The 21,705-nt window shown below is 41.1% G+C and overlaps 3 protein-coding genes across 4 annotated transcripts; 1 reads left to right on the top strand and 2 right to left on the bottom strand.

Annotated features, from left to right (window-relative positions):
• Positions 1-45: 45 nt before the first annotated feature.
• Positions 46-4,282, bottom strand: LOC127777180 (protein FERTILITY RESTORER RF2, mitochondrial-like). Of its 2 annotated transcripts, none has more exons than XM_052303721.1 (5): positions 4,097-4,282; positions 3,742-3,833; positions 1,855-1,931; positions 601-682; positions 46-497 (listed from the first exon to the last, which is right to left on the bottom strand). In XM_052303721.1, the coding sequence occupies exons 2-5, from the start codon at positions 3,809-3,811 to the stop codon at positions 268-270; spliced, it is 459 nt and encodes a 152-aa protein (XP_052159681.1). In that variant the 5' UTR covers positions 3,812-3,833; positions 4,097-4,282; the 3' UTR covers positions 46-267. The 2 variants fall into 2 exon arrangements, with proteins under 2 accessions (XP_052159681.1, XP_052159680.1); XM_052303720.1 differs by having other exon boundaries at positions 1,831-1,931; positions 4,097-4,279.
• Positions 4,283-6,587: 2,305 nt separating this feature from the next.
• LOC127776293 (uncharacterized) lies at positions 6,588-9,423 on the top strand. The gene is made up of 3 exons (XM_052302653.1): positions 6,588-6,778; positions 6,867-6,985; positions 9,104-9,423. Exons 1-3 carry the CDS (start codon positions 6,645-6,647, stop codon positions 9,121-9,123), a joined length of 273 nt encoding a protein of 90 aa, XP_052158613.1. The 5' UTR covers positions 6,588-6,644; the 3' UTR covers positions 9,124-9,423.
• Positions 9,424-10,722: 1,299 nt separating this feature from the next.
• Positions 10,723-18,834, bottom strand: LOC127776292 (TOM1-like protein 9). The gene is made up of 10 exons (XM_052302652.1): positions 18,565-18,834; positions 17,438-17,516; positions 15,886-15,984; positions 15,701-15,814; positions 15,264-15,424; positions 14,691-14,772; positions 14,461-14,546; positions 12,775-12,954; positions 12,093-12,604; positions 10,723-11,672 (listed from the first exon to the last, which is right to left on the bottom strand). Exons 1-10 carry the CDS (start codon positions 18,666-18,668, stop codon positions 11,038-11,040), a joined length of 2,052 nt encoding a protein of 683 aa, XP_052158612.1. The 5' UTR covers positions 18,669-18,834; the 3' UTR covers positions 10,723-11,037.
• Positions 18,835-21,705: the final 2,871 nt, after the last annotated feature.

The following is a 21,705-nucleotide window of genomic DNA, read 5'->3' on the forward strand; positions in this document are numbered from 1 at the left end:
TCTTGGTGATATTTTTGTGATATAAATATCTCAGCCAATAAAATATATCCAAGGAGGAGGGAAATTGAGTGTTATTATCAGCCAATAAATAATAGCCTGAATATGTAATTTCTGGTGCAGATAACGGCAATTTCTTGTAGAGTTAATGGAAGCTAGTCTGATCTCTGATGTAACAACACATGGTGAATCACGAACATGCTTGATGGCAACCATCAGCAATTGATCAAGTAATTTACATCAAACACCAGCAACTAATGATGACGAAAATTATTGTGCAAGGCCAAGGGTTGCTTCATCTCCTATACGATGCCTTTGCAAAAGCAAGTTCTTCTCGAATTCCTTCAAGTAATCCATAAGCAAAACGCAGGTGAACAGGAGGAACCCGCCGAAGTAGTTACTGCCCCCACCGCCACCTCCGCCACCTCCACCGCCTTTACCAAAGCGGAATGGTGGGAAGCCTCCACTTCCATCATCAAGTTTAGGACCTTTAAGTTTCCCTGAAATCCATAGATGAGCCATATGAGATCAAATACATGTTTACATAAGTTAGCACACCATCAGTAGATTCAATTGAGGTAATGCATCCAGAACTTTTTTTACCTTTGGGATCAGAGCGTTGGATGGTTGCAGTCGCAGATTTCCGTTGTGTGCTTTGGGTTTGAGTCGCATGGCATCTTAAATTCTGAAGTCAATATGTTAATTAAAGGTAGAATTCATGCTTAGTGATCATAACTCACAAGAGAACAAAATGGATTGCTTCCTCAATTCAAAGTTCAACAAGGAAATAACTGCAGCTACATTAATGCATCATCGTGTTTGGTCATAGTCAAAAAATAAAGAAGGCACCTCCTCTTTTAGTCTAAGTAGCAACATGGAACTACTGAGTTTGACTGTGATTTTCACATCTGTTTATAGCAGAAGGATCTGTCTAAATTTGACTGATTTTTTCTTCTGCCTAAAGCTGGAGTGCATAACCGTTGACTAGCTCAGTACTCCCTCCGTCCCATAATATAATAGATTTTGAGTTTTTGCTTGCACTGTTTGATCACTCGTCTTATTCAAAAAAAATTAGAATTATTATTTATTTTTTTTGACTTACTTTATTATCCAAAGTACTTTAAGCACAACTTTTCGTTTTTTATATTTGCACAAATTTTTTGAATAAGACGAGTGGTTAAACAGTGCAAGCAAAAACTTAAAATCCCTTATATTATGGGACAGAGGGAGTACTATATTTTTACATTTTTTAATTATATCCATAAGGCACATAACAAACAAATGCACATTCATTAGATGCTATATAATCTTTTACTAAAAGCTAATGTTGAAAAATGGATCTGTCTCATTCTAAAACTCATATTTATCTCCATATTGCTATTTCAAATTTGCCAGTAACAATGTAACTCTGCCCTCACAATTATCTGAAGGAGTACAATGTAAAACAATCATAGTATCACCGCATACTGAACTTTTGATGGCTTATACAATCAACTTAATCATACTATAACAAGGTAACATCAGGAAGACGTAATGAGTATATTCTGATGCATTCTGTTCTGAATTTTCTGAGATCTATGCATTTAGTAGATATCTGTAGAACCTTCCAGGTTGTGTGCAATTGCCAACATAGCAGCAGTGGCATGGGATATACTATGTGCAAATGCAAAAGGATAAGATACACAGTTTGTAAGTATGATAGGAAATGTCTTGTTTGATAAATTATTGTACTTTGTCAATATGTCAATTCACAGAGCACTCTTCCACAGAACAAGTTAATGAAGCATTTCATTGGACTAAAGAAACACAGCTACTGAGTAAAAGAAAGCATACATGCAATGTTGGTTTAGTGGGCACCTTCCTTGAAAATGATAGGGAATTGACTTTAGCCCTCAGAATTTGTGAACATGGCATAGGCAAGTCATTGCATCTTTCTGCATCAAAACGACATGAATTAATTTCTGCAATACACTTAAGTGAAAAAACTTTTCTAATTGATAAACTTCTATTATCAGTGTAAAGTGCTAACAGGGAATATCTCATAGCTATGCTACAATTGCAGTACTACTATATGTAAGTAAAAAAATATATAGTGACATACTGTCAGTAGCAAGTGGTATTAGGTTACAAATTCAAAATTCACAAACCATATACAAGGACAAACTGACACTACTGGCAGAATCTGCACAAAAAAAATGCTGCCAGTTTTATCCAGGATCAGAAACCAAAAGTTCATTCACCCAATCCCAACTGATTAGGTGCAGTGGCGGACACAGCACAAAATTATCGGTATGGTGGACTTGTTAGACATATGAATACCGGCAGACTTGTTGGACATAGCAATACCGACACACAATATGTTGGTATGCTGTAGCATGCTGTTTCCAAAAATATTGACACGGCAAAACGTTAATGCTGTTCTCATGTAAAAAAGACAGTGTGCACATCCAAATGCCCAATTAAAGTAATTAAAAAGTATAGAAATAGCTGATCTCTTATTAGAACAAGAGAATTGATACTGTTGGGATAAATCATTATAAGTGAAGTTGTGTACAATGGATCATCCAATGTTCCAATATATTCTCCAAATATTTGCTGCTACTGTCTCAAAATCAGTTATGACACTTTTTGGTCAATTCCTCAAGCAATAATCCAACAGATGCAGCCAATAGCATTGTCATTGATCAGTGCTAGCTTGTACAAATAGATTAGCAGTTTAACCATAAAGTGCACAAACAAAGAAAAATGAAGAAACTGATTGGCTTGATGCCAGCACTCTGCTAATCTCTCATTGGACCATCGTAGCCATGTCTCCTCTGCCCACAGGAGGCCCCCGAACTAGCAACTGCTCTGCCTAGGTGTGTCAGGCAATCAAATGACATTTTTATAGCCAAGCTCGTTTGCCCCTTGCCTCCCTCGTAGCCACAACTAATGGAACATTCAGTGTCTATTTTCAGGGGTTGTTCACGCCAGAAGTTAGGTATGACATGCCACCACTTGCCACAAGGGAAGGTCAGCCCCTGATTAGGTGTTCTATCCATATTTCAAGTATTGAACAATTGCATGCCTCTAAAGAAATACACAAAGTACACAGAATTTAAAAGAAAATATAAATGCACAACAGGCACAAATTTTATATGTATAGTTATAGTGAAATCAAATGAGGGATTTATATTGGACCATTTTGAAAATAAAGACGATAACAAACATTATCAACTATAATATCTGCATGATGATTGAGGAAACTCAATATATTATTGACACCCAAAATAAAGGCATCAACACATATCATCAACTAAAAACAATTCGGATATAAATACAACTAATCGGCTACTTGAAAATTTAAACAATTGACCTCATCCTGCTGTCACATATAAATGATGTTTAGGATGTTGACATTATCTCAAACCCATAACTTTGACTACTAACTTTTTATTGTAATCCAAACTAAATGCAAAACTAATTTTCAACTCAAAATATAAAATAAACAAATATCCTTTTCATTTGTCCAATGTTCATACTCATAGAGATATCAGTAACCAACATATAAAATGTGTGCTTATGTTTTCTTTTTAGATAATAAAATATGTGCTTATGTGAATCTCAATGTATCACTTACATTTTTCTTTTACTAGTGGGAGCGTTAAGCGAGGAATCAACAAAAAAAAAGCCGTCTAAATGCTAATTGCTGAGCCTAATTAGATTATCACGCAAAATGCTGGACCTCAGAAAGAGATTAGTTACCTGTGAATTGCGCGGTTGCAGCAGAGGCAACGACAGTTTGTGGCAATGAGCACATAGTTGATGCTGGCATTGGCAGAAAATAACCTCAAGGCCTGCAGTTTGCAACAGTTCACAAGCCCATAAAAAACACACTCATCCAACAATGCATAAATCAGCACAGAAAATAGAAATACACACAGATTTTTCCAGTAATCCACGGCTCAGAACGATTACACATGGAATGGAGGAACTAACTATCCACCTCAGTTCCCCTAAGCTAAGCTAGCATTTATATACTTCGATGCATTCGGAATTACATAGTCGGATAAGGGCTGAATTCCCGAACTGAAAAACTTCAGAAGAATGAATCACATACGTGGAACCTGGAGGGAGGCCGAGTCGGCTGGTCCGGCGCGTCGCGCGAGCTGCCAAGAAGCGAGGATGGCCGCCGGCGACGGAGAGGCCAAAACAAAGCTGCCGGGGCTCAGGGCGGAGGCGGCGAGATTGGCGGCGGCGTTAGGGACTGAGTTGTTGGCCAGATTGGTGGGCCGGCGGGGATATTGGGCCGAGTAGCCGAGGCCAGCCGGTTAAGCCGGTTGGGTCGCGAACGGACTGACTTTGTCATAATTTACGGCTGCATATTTTATAACGCCTATATTCATACATATAAGGTCCCTTGTCTTGTCGAATAGTTAAGAAATTGTCCCTAAATTAAAAAAAAACAGATATATGTTATTCCTCAACTTACAAAACTAGATCGTTATAGATTCTTATACGGTTTTTATCCTCGGTTTTGTCCGATGTGACAGCTAAGTTAGCGTGGGCTCCATGTGTAAGTGACTACTTACCCTCTCTCCACCTCTCTTCCTCTAGTCCTCCCCTTCTTGCCGACCGGCGATGGGGAGAACCGAAGGCGCGCGGCGACTGGCGGTGGCCCTCACTAGTGGCGGCAGCGCTCACTGGAAAAGACGAGTGGGGAGAAGACTGGTGGCCGGCGGAGAGGAGATGTACATTAGTGTCGGCGACGTCACCGAGCACGACTAGTTAGCGGAGGAAGCTGGGAGGCCCCGTGGTCCGACGCTATCCTCGTCCTCCCTTGCCGCGGCTATAAAAGCCGACGCGCTGCACCATCATCACCCATCCTCTCTGCAGGAAGTCATCGCCGAGAACTAGCTCGTGTGATCTCGTTGGCACAGGAGTGTGTTACGCGGGTGAATCGGGAGCTCGACGCCACCGGCAAGCTCGCGAGGGAGCGGGGGTAGGAGCGACCGGGAGCCACCGCCGCGCTCCTCTCCTGCTGCGCGCGCCGACCCTTCTCCCCTTCGTCAGTTGCCAAGAAGATCGATGGGGATGCCCAAATCGTCTCCCGTCGACCACTGCCTGTGTGTGATGCAAGTGCACAATTGCTAATCCATACCAATACCATCCAAACTAGGCACAAACACTTGCTTCGTTAAAAAAAAAACAAGGGCACAATCCTAAACAAATAGAGAGGGGAGAATCACAAACTGTAACTAAAAATAGGGGCAAAGAACATAATTCCCCTATTCTAAATTTAATATGAATTAGTCCCATCGTTTTGAAATAACAAATAGGGCACTATTCACTTCCACGGTTTGATTACTTGTCTTTTTGGAAACTATTTACAAACCTATAAAGATGTGTATTGTGTCTTAAATATATATATAAACATAACATTCTTAACTTTAGTATTTAAGAAAAAAAGATGTTTATCTTACTTTGTGTGCATTCTTTTGTCCCATCAATATCACGGAAACAAATTATCTGCCGTATTGTTCTTTAAGTGGCTGATATATGTAATGGTCACATGTCAATGATACACGTTAGAGAGCAGTATTGCAGAGGAGACTCATCGTGTTATCACATGATAGGATATATTAAAAAAGAGACTGGCTATACATTTGTCAATAAAATTCCTCCAAAAAAATTATCAAATGTAAATGTAGTGTAATCATAGTGTGATTACATTAGCTATATATAATATAATTTATAATTTATACGTAACTTTTAAAAATTCCACGGTAACATTCTCCTTTCGTGAAACAGAGCTACGGAGGTTGCATGATCAAATCTCATCATTCATACATGCACTATGATTTTTATCTACCCAACTTGCATAAATCTTAAAGTAAATCTAACTATTTAGAATAATGTGAAAGTTAAATACAAGTTATATTACAGAATAATGTGAAAGTTAAATACAAGATATTATAGTTATGTGATATCATTAACTTTTTGAGGCTTTTTAGACACGTTTGATCATTTATGTTATTAAAAAGGGTAATTATCATTTATTTTATTGTAAGTTATCATCAAATGTTTTCTTCAATCGTGACTTAATTCTTTTATATTTGTTAAAAAAATTGAATAAGGGGAATGATACGTTAAAAATTTAACTATTAAAAAATAGAGTTAGTACAATATAATTATATTATAATTATACTGTATTTAAATCCTGAAAAATGAAAAACTCACGGAGCTAAGGTGTTACTGATACACTTGTAACCACTAGGCTACATGCTCTTTTGACAGCGAGGCGTTTGTGGTGACTTCGTCAATCCCTAGGATTTACCGGCCCAGTCTTCAAAAATGCTCATAGGGTAGGTTTTGCGTGCGTGCGTTCATAGGGGTGAGTGTGCATGCGTTTATAGGGGTGAATGTGCGTGCGTTGTACTATATAATTCTAGAAAAAAACAATTATACTGTATTTATAGTGGAAAAATTTTGTATAGCAAAATCGTTAAAAAAACAAATCAACAAATCAGTTTTTTTAGAAAAGAAAAAACATTAGATTTGATCCGGTGCCCGTATGCGTGGGCGAAAAGCCCCAAACCACTACTACTAGTGAAGGCAGCACTTCTGTCGTCTTGTTATCCTGGGAACCTCCATCGCCGCGAGACGGAATGGCGGCGTCGCCCATGGTGATCCGATCTAGGGTTTTAGCCCGCGCCGTCTCCTCCTCCCTCCGCCGCACCCTCGCCGCTCCTCCCTCTCCCCTCCTCGCCGCCTCCTCGCGCCGCGCCTCCTCCCTCCACAGGTTAACTCTCCTCCTCCTCCTCCTCCCCCGCTCCCTGCTTCGGTCCCTCCCTTCTCCGCTCACATTGCTCCGGTTGTGGGGTGGACAGGTTACCCTCGGTGTGCGGGGGCTTGTTGTCCGTGATGCCGCTCCACAGCGCCGTCGCGTCGGCCAGGCTCCGGTCGGCCATCTCGCCCGAGTCCCAGAGCTGGGGCATCGTCCCTCAAGGTGCGGTTCTTTCCCCCGATTTTTTTTTGTTGTTTTGTTTTGGTCTTGCTGGAATCCAGTTGTGCAAGCTCCATGAGTTATACTTTGGGATGTGCAAAGCTCAATGCAATGGCTAGACTATGAGAAAACGCTGCTTGGCGACAAGCCTCCTTTAATTTGGCTTGTGATTGGATCCCCTGTGACAATAGATCATTAGCTCCTGTTGCTATTATTGAAGTATAAATGACGATGGTACTTTCCTTAGACCTAGGAACGTTAATTTGCATCTTGCATAGTTATCGCTCTTGAGATTGTATCATGATTGTAAAGGCGGTAAGGCGACTCACCCACGCCTTACTCAGGAGGTGAATATTTGATTAATAGGACACCTGCATTTTGTTTCTTTTATTGAAGGGATAGTTATATTTTTGGATTCAACAGCTCTTTATTAGATTGTTTTTATGTTTTTTTAATAGCCTTGCTAATGACATGTGACAGATTTGTTCTATGACAGATAGATAAGAGCATCTTCTATTCGTTTTAACCTAATGTTTTGCTGCAAATATGCATGTAGTCAGTGTTCTCTTTAAACTATGGACTCATCAGATTAGTTTTGTTTGATCTGGGATTTTTTATCTGATCTTTCTAGCTTTCGAATCTAAATGGAATAGTCGAGTATGAGAACATTTGTATAGACAGGAGAAATTTTTTATGTTGACTTATACTCCCTCCATACTCATAAAGGAAGTCGTTTAGGACAGCAACACGGTCTCCAAAACATTACTCTGACTTCTTGTTTCTATAAAAATATTTATTGAAAAGTGATATATGTATACTTTTATGAAAGTATTTTTCAAGACAAATCTATTCATATAATTTTTACATTTTTAAACTCAACAACTTGAGAGTTATTCATGATTTATGTTTCCAAGGTTTGACTTAAACGTTGTCCTAAACGACTTACTTTGTGAGTACGGAGGGAGTAAGTTACAACCAAATATTTGGTGTTTATATGTGTATAAATTATTCCTTTACACTTTTCTTACCCATGTACAATTTGTTTGCTTACATTTCACATTACAACAAATTTGACCTATTAGCTTAGATCCATATGTTTTTACTAGTTGACCCTTAGTTGTCCAAAATGAAATATTATGGTTACTGCAACCAATATCTGGTATATCTCAATAAAATCTAAATCACATGTGAAATAATTAAATCAATGTGTCATTTTTCAAACTATATGCACATGCTTGCAAACACCCTTTGCACCTTAATACCCAAGACAATGTTAAATTGAGGAACCAAAAGTAGGCCATTCACTTAGACGTGTGAAATTTGGGATGTGAAAATATTATATTTCTTTAATCACATGCATTTTATTTTAGAGATAGATGTAGGAATGACTTATGTTATCATATGTTTTACGTTCTAAGTGCCACTGGAAGGTAACAGTGTATGATGAATTCTTTTTTAACATATATCTATGACCATTTTTCTGTTTGTCATATTTTTCCTTACAGACTGTAAGTTTTCACACAATTTTTCTTCAAATCCATTCATTACCTTTCCTATCTACTACTACTCTGATTCCAAATGTAAGTTGCTTTAGACTATGCAGACAAATTAAGGAAAAAGCTATACTTAGTTGCCCTTTATTTGTATTGCATTGGAAAAGATAAACCATCTATTGGTGAGAGTGCTAGCATTCATTTAGCAATGGTAAACGAGGAAAAACAGTTGCAGAAGTGCCTAGAAGTTCCAAATGACTTAACATTTAGGAAAGAGTTGAGAGGACAATGACTTTGGAATAGGAGGGATTACCTCCTATCTGGTGTTAATTCATTAATTCATATCTGTTATATCTGTTGATTTCAAACTACTGTGGCATCTTTCTTTTATGTTTGTGTCAAACAAAATCATAGGGATGTTTTCGGTTTTTACCATATGCCAAAATTCGTTAGGAACCTAGAGCCCTATCAGGATAGAACTCCATCTCTCTTTAGTTTTTTTGTTTCATGAATTGTGTGAATGTCACTATTGTTGGAGCATTGTTCGTGAACATGGATCTTTTGTATTGAACACCATGTGAAGCTACAGCAGTATTTTCTGACATAAGCTCCTTATCGTGTTTTGCAGGGAATTCTATGCCTTTATGACAACATACTTTTCCTGCCCTAGCCATTGTAACTTGGTTCAGAAGCTTTTTGAAACTATTGATGCCTTTTAGCACAAACCATAGAAGAGCTTACAAGAAGCCATAAACTGTTTAACCATTAAAAGGCATCGCTTTTTTGGGTGCTGCTACATTCAGTTTCACATGTCCATGCTATTGGTTATGTTGCCGATGCTCATTTTAGACATGTGCATTTGATTTAAATGATTCTGGAGGATCCTTGAGCATCCTTGAGCAAATGTGAGCATTTGATAAGAATTTTCTTTCATTTTGATTGCACCAATTAGCTCACTGCTGGAAGTGATATCAAGAATTTTGGTGCTTATGATCTCTACATCGCTGTAAGCTGCTAACTTTTAGCGTTAGGAGGCTTGGTAACAAGTGAGAATGCACTTCAGTATGCTCTTCTTGACGTGAAGCTCCAGTGTGTCTGCATACAAAAGCATTGAGATGGCGATGTTGCCAAATCGATTTGGTTCAGGTATTTTGTGCTTGTAACAGTTGTTACCAGCAAGAAACCAGACTTCTCGTTAGGATAGGTCATCATTAGATTTGTTTTTTTTAATTAAATGTCTGAAAGTTGGCAATCAGGCTCTGTACACGTCTCTGGTAGGCTGGTATGGCTGCTAACACGTCTACCTCGAACGCGTCCCAGCTGGCGCAGCGATCCTCTCTTCACCTTAAACAACCTTTCTCTTCAGCTTATCTCGTTCTTTCTGTCCACTCATCCGTGTGCGCGACCGGGAGTTGAAGCTGAGCGATGTCTAGCTTCCTCTGCTAAGCCTCTCTTTCAACCTTCGACGAGCCCCCTCTGGCTTTCGCGACGGAGGCCAGAGAAACTCCCTCGCCGCCACTGCCCGATCATGCCGGCGTAGGAAGGTATCAATGTGCCAGTAAAGCCCCGCCTGGTCGGCCTCCTCCTGCTGCCTTTCATCTAGCTTTGCCCCCACTTGCTGCTAACCCCATGGCCCCAATGGTGTTGCCGACAATGTCTTGCCACCCTTGTTAACCGCCCACCGCCAGTCCGCCTCCTCCCAGGACATCCCTCTAAACCTGATTCCTCACTTTTCCCTCTCTAACCCTAACTTGGCGATTGTCATTACACTATCGGAACAGAACGTGTTCATGACATGTCCATCTCACGTATGTTCGCTCATTAGGCTTTGTCTTTGAGAGGACAAGTTTCATCTTTTGGGAATTGAAGTCGAAGCTACAAATTGGAATGATGGTTTTATCCTATTAACATAGGCATTCTGGTAGTTCGAGTGTGGATTTTCCTTTTTGGGGTTTTATCCTATTAACATAGGCATTCCTATTTAGATGAGGTCCACGTTTGCCAATTGGCATGAAGCATAACAAATGCATTAAAAAAAAAAAAGAAAAGCCCTGATCCTGATCGCCTGGGTTTCCCTTCCCGGTTTTGAAGGTCATTCAGCTCAAGGCGTGCATCTTGTTTGACAGACAAGCCCAACGCTCCTGCGTCTAGCCTACCTCCCGGAACCTGCAACAAAAGGTGAAGGGCCTAACATGTACGCCCTGTTCTGCCTCAAAAATCTTCTAAATCTGTGAACAAGATTGTAGCTACCAGTATAATACTTGACGATATCAATTCTTTACAGGAAACATTAAAGAATGTTCAATGGTTTTTTCTTACCAAGGTTTACAGACGACAGAAAACTCCTGATGGCGCAGGAAATTAAGAGCTTGCAAGAAGCAAACACACTATAATTGCTTGCAAGTTGACAGAGAAAAATTTACTGAACCGCACTCGCTATGAATTTCAGAATCTATAACGCTCACCTACTACTTTCCAATAGAGAAAAAATTCAAAGAACTTATGTACTATGAGGAAAAGCTATCTCCGCGGCCACAAGTGTTAATAAGCATCCACTCATCTTTACAAGCCACCAGCCTTATTAGCTGCAGTTTTGCTAGGCTTTGTTTTAGCAATGCTAACAAGATCACCAAAGAGGGAATCCTCGGGTCTGGATGGCCTCATTGGCTGCTGGAAGGAAGAGGATGCAGAAGTTCCATACAAACTGTTATCTTGCACTGCAAGGCCATTCATTCCCTGAGAAAGCTCGTTTGCACCGCCATACCCATACGCAGCGTTTGGAGCATAGTATCCTCCAGACTGCTGACCGTATCCATAACCAGCCATCTGACCACCATACATCTGTTGCTGGTAGAAATCTCCAGCCATCTGCTGGGGATACATGCCAGCTGATTGGTTACCTTGCATTGTAGGATACATTCCACCATATTGTGCGTGCAAGGGTTGTGTTTGTTGAGCCCCAAGCTGATCCCCAAACCCTTGCTGAAACTGCATTCCTGTGGGTTGCCCGGTCAGCATTGGTTGTGATGGTGCAACTTGCCCGGGCTGAACTTGAACAGGTTGGGATTGAATGCCTCCAATTTGCCCTGATGGCATTGCTAGCCCACGAGGTTGCCCAGGCTGGAATTGATCACTTTCTGCAGGTTGAGTTTCCCAGGGTGGTGGTGGGAGATCACCATTCTGATCTTGACCTTGACCTGTAAGGGACACAGCACATCCATAAATAATGGCAGCCACTTATACATGGAAAGATAAAAAGGCAAAGCTACAAGAAAAAAATAAAATGAAAAGTTTCACCATGTTCTATATGAACATTTACAATAATGATGTGCTCTCCAAAAATGCTAGTGCATAAATACCTTATCTAGCAAAATGCCTCTACTAGAGCTTTCTGAGTTAATAGAAATAAAACAGTAAATGCTACTTCCTCCATTTCATATTATAAGACTTTCTAGCATTGCCCACATTCATATATATGTTAATGAATCTAGACATATATGTGTGCCTAGATTCATAAACATCTATATGAATATAGGCAATGCTAGAAAGTCTTATAACCTGAAACGGAGGGAGTACAAATCTAATACATGAAACCCATTAAGAAGAAATGTTAGTACCGTAATTTGGTGGTTGCTGTGGAGGAAGTTGTGGAGGAAGCTGTGGAGGAAGCATTCCATGAGCAAATTGACTATTCCATGAACCTGTGGCGTTTATGTCAGAGGGTTGATCATACGGTGCCATTGTATTTGAAGTTAACCCATTAGAGTATGGAGAAGGCTGTTGTGGTGGCACAGTCTGCTGTGAGGGATACAGCTGTGGCTCAGAGAGACTAGGATTTGAATTCAACATAGAAGAGGTGACAGCAGGGTTCGGGTTGTTGCCAACATTGCTTTGTGCAAACATGTCTACCAGGTCCAAGGTATTGTTGGCTGAAGCAGCAGGTGGATTGCCTACAGAAACAAGGGCCTGGGAATTAACAGGTTCTGGCTTGAAGTAGTCATCACCACTAAGTAGGTCAATACTAGGGCCAACAGCTGGTTCTACAGGAGGTTTGGAACTGCTGGATGATGCAGGTGCTGGAAGCGCTAATTGCTCAAATGGAGTCACGGTACTGGCAGCTTCAGAAGACCTGAAAAGTACACAACGTATACAGAAGTCAGCAAGTAATGATGTGTTACTCTATTATTTGGGCGTTATTTCATAGGTTACTTAACCCTAAACAGATAAAGAATTATTTTCCAAGAACTGAACATAAGCTCATAGAAACAAAACGCTTGATTATGAGATAAAAGTAACCACCTCTGATCTGGCTGTTTTGCCCCTTCTGGTTTGATTGATGGAGACTTGTCCCCTCGGGCCTGGACTGATTTTGGTTTTTCTACACGAACTGCTATGCCTGCAGCAATTGCATCGTGTTTTGCAAGAACACGCTGTAAATCATCATTCAATGAAAGACCCTGGCTTAGCAGCTCCTCGTCCCTGTCACAGTTCAATGCACAAAAAGAATTTAAGAGGACCATTCCATACTCCTATGAAGCCAATGGAAAGACAGCAATTCAAAAGGTGATTAAAAAAATGTCGTCAAAAGAAGTTTAAGGAAAAAAAAAATTCAACCACAGGTATCCTGTATTACATCAATTCTCACAGAGTTCTAAGAACACATAGTAAAATACAATAGTCGTCCTTAACTTACGGTCAAGTGTCATCCAGGTTACCTGAACTTTGACAATGCATATTTAGACCCATAATCTTGTTTGACATACATCTAGAAGTCCAAAATGCCCATAGGCCCTCCAGGAGCCAACATGGCATGCCAATGTGGAGAATGGAGACTGCCAGGCATGAGGTCTCACATGCACTGTACATGACCCCTGGATGAGGTATTCATGCATAAGCCCCTAAAAACTGCCAGGGTGAGAGTGAGACTGATTTGAGGGTCTTGTGCATAGGTATCTCCTGTGCACCCTGGGTCAAACATATACATGTGAGACCGCATGCCACAGGTGGCCTCCATGTTGTGTGCGGTGCTGGCTCCTGGATGGCACCCAACAAGTTTAAGGAACCTAGCATTTACTTTCGAATATTGTACCAGGTTTTCAACCAACTGTGCACAGAAAGGAGACTAACAGGTGAACGGTAGATTGGTACCACCACTAAATGAAGGGTGATATCAGACAGAATGCACTATATCACATTTTGGTTAGTAACTGAAGCACGTGTAGTAAGAAGTTATTACTCAGGTTTTCAAAACATGCTGCTGTATTTTTCCAATGTGTGAAACAAAATAAAGGTAGAGTGGTACTTTTACAAGAATTTCCTGCTCTGTTAACTAGCTTTTGTCCACCCCTCCCCTCATGATTGGCTATGAGATGTGGGTCACCCCCAGAATCATCGTTCAACTGTCTCTTATATCTGATTCTCTGACCTACTGGTCCAAGTATAGGAATGCATACATTCAAGGAAGAAATCCACTACACTAAAACCCACTTGTGATCTGGAAATGCCATCAGGAATAGGATGCTTTTTAAGACATGTCTAAAATCTACATTAGGATTAACAGGTCAATTACATGCTATTCACAAACTAGGAATTTGTTAGGATTAGTGATATTTCCAGAAAATGCTTAAAGAGCGAACCCAAGTTGATTTAGACAAATGGATTAAAGAAAATAAATGGACAGCATTAGCAGGGAAACTTGAAGCATCACATGGCCTTCAAATAATTGAAGAAAATGGGCATGATAACAAACTTAGAAAAAAAATTCTGAGAAAATCAATGGGCAGTCTTTAGCAGGGTGATTTGAAGCATCATATGGCCTTCAAATAATTGAACAATTTGGGAAAGATAACAAACTTGGCAGCAAAGTTCTGCTTTGTTTATTATAAAACAAGGAAGTCAGAAATATGTATGTCATGTTTCCCACTACCTGATTCCCTGCAATTCATATGACGGTTGGAAAGGCAAAGACATAAAAAAGGAACTTACGTGGTTGAGTTGACAAGCTGTACCACCCTCTGCTTGTAAGAACGACATTGATCCACAAGGTCCACAATAACCTCCTGTCTTAGACCCTGTGTATTCATTACATTTTAGCATCTTGGCAGCAAAAATATCCAATTTTATCAAAAAGATCCTACACTAGAAATGGAATGGATCTTTTTTCTCTGCAGTACCTTTCTGAACATTATATGAACTGCAATGTACAGGAAAATTACCTCTCTGTTGCCAGGATCAATAGCATTCAACATCTCTGAAAGAACATCCATGACACCACGTGCATTCTGGATTTCTGTCAAACTGGTGGGGAGTAGATACAAGATAATGTGATTTATACCTTCCTTAGAAAAGGCAACTTTAATATTAAAGAGGGAATTACATGCAGTTGCTTGACAAGGCCACGGAAAGGATAAGCTCTGAGTTTTTGAAGGTAAATGAAGTCAAGATATGGAAAGGGATGCAATTGATCTTAATCTTTTTATACATCCATACTTTGTCGTAAATCCATACAAAATGTTATAGGTGTTTCGTTAGGTAGCATCCTATCAATCTCCCACAAATTGATCTTAACAGAAATGAAATTATACAAGTGCTTCAGTCCTAGTTTAAATCATCCAAACTTACTTTTAGGGAACAAGTAAAAAGCATAAAAGGTGAAAAGACAAATAATACGATAACCCTCAGTTTTTTTCCTGAACTTAAAATCACAAGATAAAGCCCGACTTCCATGTTAGTTATGAACAATATTAATTCCATGGCTGCATGGTAAAGCAGCTTTCAAAACCATTTACCTCAGTGTAGGTACTTCTGGTGTTGAAGAAGATTCAGGTGTTTCTTGTTGACGCTCAGTATTACGCAGAGCTGGAGGAAGATTCCGTAGAGGTTGAGTCTGTGGAGGAGTATAGATTGGCACAGAGCTGTCTGGTCTTTGAGGAAATACAGCTCCAGCGCGCTGACAAATCAAATTATGAAATTAAGATAATTTCTGGACAGCTGTATAGCAACAAAAAGATATTTCCAAATAATCAGCTTAAAAAAAAAGCATTCTGTTTATTTTCTTACTGTCTTTTAGTAAGAATAAAAGGTGGAACAAATGCCGCTTGGTCTGTTAAGTACTTATTACGTTTTGTGAATAGTATTACATGACGTGGAATTTTACAGAAGATGAAAAATAATAGTGAGGAATAGGATAGTTAATATAGCAAGTAAATAGCACAAGAAATAGTACCAGGAGCTCTTGATATGCTACATAATATTGCGGATATCTTGCACGGGAACCACCAAAAGCTTCTTGCCAAGTGTCTATCAGAATTAGTATCTTCTCTTTTACATGATAATCAGGCTAGAAAACAAAACAATAAATCAATATCTTAATCTTTCAGCATGGAAGGACATCAAACAGTGTTAGCAGACCTTTTTCTTAGCTATCTTCACCATTTCATGGAGTATATCCCTCTCAGCAACGTGCATATGAACGAAGTCTCCACAATTTTTAATCAGCGTCTCCAGCAACTAGAAAAAAAAAGACAAAATAAACACCATAATTCACCACATGCTTATTTGGGTGCCCATTTTCAAGTAAAAGCCTTCCACAAGCCATTAAATTAAATTATAAAGCAACCAAAACATTCAAAAATTCATAATATAAATATGACACGACAGATAAACACAGTAAAAAAAGATAAATGCAGTAAAACTGCCCATTATAAGGAAGGGCAAAAAAAGGTTGCATTCCTATATGCTCTCCTCTAGGACTATTCCTTGTCAACTCCATATCTTGATCAAGCAAATCCTGCTGGACATGCAATGTATGTACACAATCCCATTACTTAATACCCCAATATCCTCCAGCTGTTTTCCTAAAAAAAAATTCCATAAGATGGACCATGACCATCCTATCAACTTGGCATATCTAATCATGGTACCTCCTAAAGTAATATTTAAGCACCCCAGCTAATCAGATAATTTGGCCTGTTCATCCATTTAAAACGAGGTCTAAGCTGTTATAACCAGAGCTCAATTTACCACTGGCCACTGGGAACAAGATGGAATCATTACCAGCCGTAACAATCCCATGTTAACATAAAAACAAACTGGATATGTTAGATTTTATGGAATAACTAGGCAAGAGATAATATGCATTATTGCATTACTGCACTGTATATTGCTCAATCTATCACATTGCTATATCTGGTTACAACTACATGGTATATGTGTGCCAAAGAATAACAGCAGATAAATGAGGGAATCAATGAAAATTGCAAGACATGCACTATGCATTTTATTATGTTATGGTACAGAAACATGGACTCTGTATATGTGAATGCGCGCACAGAAAATACAGAGGGAGTAGAGGCATGCATTGTTGACTGTGCGTGTGCCTTGATGACATCAATGGTTCAGATTCCTTTGCTCACAGTGTTGCTAGTGTGTGGCTGTACAGAATCCATTGCATGTAGTGTACATAAGCAATTTACATTCAATCAATCCAACATATGAAGCAACTGCTGTAACACCCATCAAACAGTTATTATATGTTTTATTTTGGTAACCATCTCATGTTCAATTTTCAATTCAAATGCTGTAGGTACAAAATTATCCAAGATTTAACTGGTTTTTGTTGGTAACCAATTTATGGTCACTGGCAAGAGACAGAATTGACTGAAACCTGATTATAACAGCCAATAGGGATCCAACATAATTGTGGTGGAATGATGATTTTTAAGTTAGCCAACTAAACTAACTGAAAACCAATACAGAACCATGTCGTTTTGATGAAATGTGTATAATCATTATGTAATAGATCAAATCACACCATGTAATGATAAAACTTTAATACCATCTGGCGCTATCATTATGTGCGGGAACACCACAATGCAGGATCCTATCCTATGTCAATGGCAAATTGACAATTGATGGTTGACGTTTATTCAATGAAAAACCAAATATACAGAATGACACTTACTGTTAGTGCGAGAAGCTGGATCTTTGAGTTCTTGTGCCCAATGCGTTTCTTGATAGACTTCACTACATCTTTGGCTTGGCTACGTGAATATTGAAGTATGAGTAAATATACTAGAAGTGACAACACCATACGATATAATTGAAGAATGTTATCAGGAAGCAATCTAACAAAAAGAAGAGCAACACACCAATTAAAATAAAAGCACAATAAAGATGGAAGCAGATAACATCATGATTCGTCTAACACCTTTGGCGGTGCTAGAGAGAAAATCAACACGTTTACTCATTGTATATTAGTTCCTGAAGAATAAACTTAAGTGCAAAATTCACCAGCAGGTCAAGAGTACCAATTGTATGATATCAAAGGAAACAAATGGCAAGTCTGCACAAATCTTAAATAACCTCTCCCAGCTATTATCCCTTACCTGTGACTTAAACTTTACAACCACTGAAATTTCACATTCATTTTTCTTCTCGTTTTACAATGGTTGTTAAGAGTGTTAGTAACTGACTCACTGTAACTTAATTTATTTTTTGATGACAGATTATACCACCTGACCTGTTTAAGGGTGTAAAGTGTCATATTTGCAAGGTAGGATGCAAATTCGCCATCAGTCCATCCATGGAACCCAAATATCACCTATACTAGTGGTACCGCGAGAGCAGAAAGATGACCAACTCACTAAATACACACAACCTATAATAGTGATATAGCGAGGGTAGAAAGCTGCCCGCTTCACTTTCTCCCTTTCCCCGTCATTGCAAAAAAAAAAAAAAAAAAAATCCCTCAATTACTAGCCCAAAAATCCCCCCATTGCTCGCACGCGCATCGAGCCACACCATCTTTGTCTGAAACCTCAACTTTCAATTCCCCGGCAGCGAAAACCAGTACATCGCAGCCAGTCAGCCACCCACTACCATTCCATTATTTCCCACAACAAACTACAGTAGAAACGACTGCAAGACCAGCAAGCACTAAAATTCGCGGCGCGGGGAACCACCCGCCCAAGCAATGGGCCGCGCGACCGACCAACTCGCACCCCCGCCGCCGCCCACCAGCGCGGCGGCCGCTCAACCAAAAAATTATACGCGGAAACTGAAGAGAGGAGGGGAGGAGGAGACGCTCACGAGGGGTCGTGGTTGAGGATGTCGCAGATCTCGAGGTTGAGGGACCAGTCGGGCCCGATGAGCGACTCGCTCGTCGCGCGGTCGACGAGCACCGACTGCGGCATGGCGGCGGCGGCGGGCGAGCCTCCCCTCCCAACACTCCGGTGCTGGCTGCTCGGCGGCGGGTGTGCGGCAAACCCTAGCCGGCGGGCGAGCTCCTTCTTCCGCGTTGGTTCGGCGAGAGGAAGGGAAGGGAGGAGGAAAATTCTAATTCTCTTGTGGTTTTCCTTTTTTTCTTTTTTTGTGGTTCTTGGGCTGGAATAGAGTGGGCCCTACGGGGTTGGGTTTTCCAAATTTGGGTTCAGTTTTGATTCCGGTCGGTGAGCGATCTATCGCCTCGCCTCACGCGGTCACGCCACACGCGAGCTGAGTCGAGACTAGCTGGATCATATGCGTTTTGTCCCCACCCCCAGGGCAGGCAAATGCGCTGTCACAACGTGATGTACGAGGAGGACGAACCCAAAATCCCGAAACACCGGTCGCACAAGTTAAAAAGGCGTTTTGGTTCAAGGACGGCTACAGCACCTGATACCGTTCGAACGGTACACTTTACTAAATCGTTTTCTTTTTCTCTCATGCTTAAGCTGTCACGATCCAACATATTCACATCAAATCTCTCACACACAGTGCCACCAATATATTGCAAATCCACTCGAGAATATACAAAGTGCCTAAGGTTACAATCAAGAGAGTAGAATCAGGGATTGGGAAGAGCAACATAGAGAAGGCAGAAGCATGAGATTAGGATTAGAGAAATAGAAATCATGGGAGGCAGAGTTGGAGGAGGAAGAGAGCCATGGCAAAGCAGGTTGCATTTCTGTTCATCGATCCCCTTCCAGCGTTTTTATAGTAGGCAACTTCCTAGTTGAGTGGGCCAATGTTTGCTTCAGCCCAAGAGCCCACTCGATAGGCCCATATCGTGACATAAGCTCCCTCGTGCAAAAACACTATGAAATAGAAGGGCTCCCCCATTGGCTCCCTCGCTCAGCCATAGCAACAACAAAGAAAGAGGGAGGCGTTGAGGAGAGGAAGGGAGAAGAGGAGTCGATGACTGGTCGCTCCACGATCGCCCAAGAGGCAACTATACGTGCCTCCTTCTCCGTGATTTGGTACCAAATAGTTAAGGTACACTATAAAATAATTTTTCATGGCGTTACCCTATAATTTTCGCTGGCGGCCATACGCGAAAACCGCCAGCAAAAACATATCGAGGGGTGGGGGGCAATGGACCGCCAGCGAAAACCGATTTTCGCTGGCGGCCACGCTAAGAGGTCCGCCATAAAAAAAACTCTATTTTTCGAGGCGGACCTCTTAAGTGACTGCCAGCGAAAATCACATTTTTTGCTAGTGGTGGGTAATAAAGACCGATACAAAAAAACTTTTGAGACAGCGCGCCCACCGCCCAGTCCATCCTTATCCCTTCTCACGGTCTCTCTTCCTCTCCCTTATCGCGGTCTCTCTCCGCCTCTCTCCCTTCTCCTTCTCTCCTCCCTCCCTTCTCCACTGCCGCTAACTCGTCGCCACCCCACCACCGCCGGCTGCCGTTGCCTCAGCTCCACCGTCGCATCAGCCAACGGGAAGGGCCTCGAGAGCGGTGGCAGGGCGCGGCCTCCTCCTCTCCGCTGCGGGCCGCCGTGAGCTCGGGGTCGGATCCGGCCGCCGCGACGACGGGGGAGGCCGGATCCGCCTCCTCGACGATGTGGGAGGCAGCGGGCGACGACAACGACGAAGGGGGCGGCGGCGGGGAGCAGATCCGCCAACTGCCATCCACGCCCTCCCTCCATGCTCACCTCTTACCGTGTGATGTGTGATGTTAAATTTTTGTGCTCGATGTGTGTGATGTGGAATTTCTCTGTGATGTGAATGTGGAATATTTTTGTGCTCTATGATGATGATCAATTCATTTTTGTCAAATTTTTGCTTGTTGGTGTAGATTTGGGATTTGGTGAAATGGATTTGGAATGCAGGGCAACAGCTTGTGGGCATATTCGCTTTTCAAATTTCATCTTCGCTGGCGGCTAGGGCAACTGCATGGGTTTTTTTTTTTGGCCCAAAATAGATTTTCACTGGCGGCCGGTATAACATAACCGCCAGTGAAAATTGATTATCGCTGGCGGCCGGTATAACACTACTGCTAACCGCCAGCGAAAAGCGATTATCGCTGGCGGCCGATAACCGCTAGCGAAGATTGACATCTTCCTTGGCCTTTGCTTTATGGCGGCTGCAATTTCTGCCAGGGAAAATCTAAAATGGCTGCCACGAAAGATGATTTCCATAGTAGTGGTACCAGACTTGCCTAGAGGTACCAGATCCAATACCTGGTACATCGGTATCGGGTACCGCGTACCATGGTACCAAACTTTGGTACTAGGGTGTCGAGTATGAGATACGTACGTTGTACCAAACCTTGGTACCTAGGTGTCGGGTATCAGATACCTGGTACCAAACCATGGTACCTGATAGGTATCAGTTGTGATATCGCTAGGTATCATACCTGATACCACTAGGTATCAGACCTGATACCTAAATATCATGATACCATCGATGTGATACGTTAGAGTATCATGATATCAATGGAGTATCACTAAGATATCCAAAAAAACATCAGTATATCAAGGGAAAACTCAAGAAAAATCAGTAAAAAATCAATTGAAGGAAAAAAAAATCTAATCAACAACAAACTACACCATGGCTAGAAAAGTTACTCCACGTTCCCATTGCCCTAAAACAAGTAGCAATTTGTAGGAAAAAGTGCACAAAAACCTTCAATATATTTAGCTCAAATCAACGAGGAAAACTAGCCTAAGAAATCACCTCCTAATATGCTTCAAAGCCACACAAAAACTAACAAAAATCTTGTTGATTCGATTTACCTTCTCGAATAGAAGAAGCCTCATGAATCTCCCCTAAAATCCTTCCACTTTGAGTGGAGGTGGCCTTCCACAACAGCATGGAGCCGGTCGCTGTTGACCTCACGAACCAATGGCTGCATGGCGCTCTCAGCTGCTGATCCATGACGAAGAGGGAGAGGTGAAAGAGAGAGGGAGAATGAGAGAGTGGAGATGGCGCTGTCGGCTGCTGATCCATGGGGAGAGGGAGAGG

The sequence above is a fragment of the Oryza glaberrima genome, chromosome 6, assembly GCF_000147395.1.
Source record: "Oryza glaberrima chromosome 6, OglaRS2, whole genome shotgun sequence".
NCBI classification, from domain to species: Eukaryota; Viridiplantae; Streptophyta; class Magnoliopsida; order Poales; family Poaceae; genus Oryza; species Oryza glaberrima.

Bases quoted from the DNA above. Each gene is read 5' to 3' on its own strand.
- LOC127777180 (XM_052303720.1), bottom strand. From the start codon at position 3,811: ATGCCAGCATCAACTATGTGCTCATTGCCACAAACTGTCGTTGCCTCT. The intron at 683-1,830 runs GTATGCTTTCTT...TATTGACTTCAG, and splicing joins CCACTAAACCAACATTGCAT to AATTTAAGATGCCATGCGAC. The intron at 498-600 runs GTAAAAAAAGTT...TATGGATTTCAG, and splicing joins CCAACGCTCTGATCCCAAAG to GGAAACTTAAAGGTCCTAAA.
- LOC127776293 (XM_052302653.1), top strand. From the start codon at position 6,645: ATGGCGGCGTCGCCCATGGTGATCCGATCTAGGGTTTTAGCCCGCGCC. The intron at 6,779-6,866 runs GTTAACTCTCCT...TGGGGTGGACAG, and splicing joins CGCGCCTCCTCCCTCCACAG to GTTACCCTCGGTGTGCGGGG. The intron at 6,986-9,103 runs GTGCGGTTCTTT...CGTGTTTTGCAG, and splicing joins CTGGGGCATCGTCCCTCAAG to GGAATTCTATGCCTTTATGA.
- LOC127776292 (XM_052302652.1), bottom strand. From the start codon at position 18,668: ATGCCGCAGTCGGTGCTCGTCGACCGCGCGACGAGCGAGTCGCTCATC. The intron at 17,517-18,564 runs GTGAGCGTCTCC...ATATTCACGTAG, and splicing joins ATCCTCAACCACGACCCCTC to CCAAGCCAAAGATGTAGTGA. The intron at 14,773-15,263 runs GTAAATGGTTTT...ACTCCCCACCAG, and splicing joins CCAGAAGTACCTACACTGAG to TTTGACAGAAATCCAGAATG.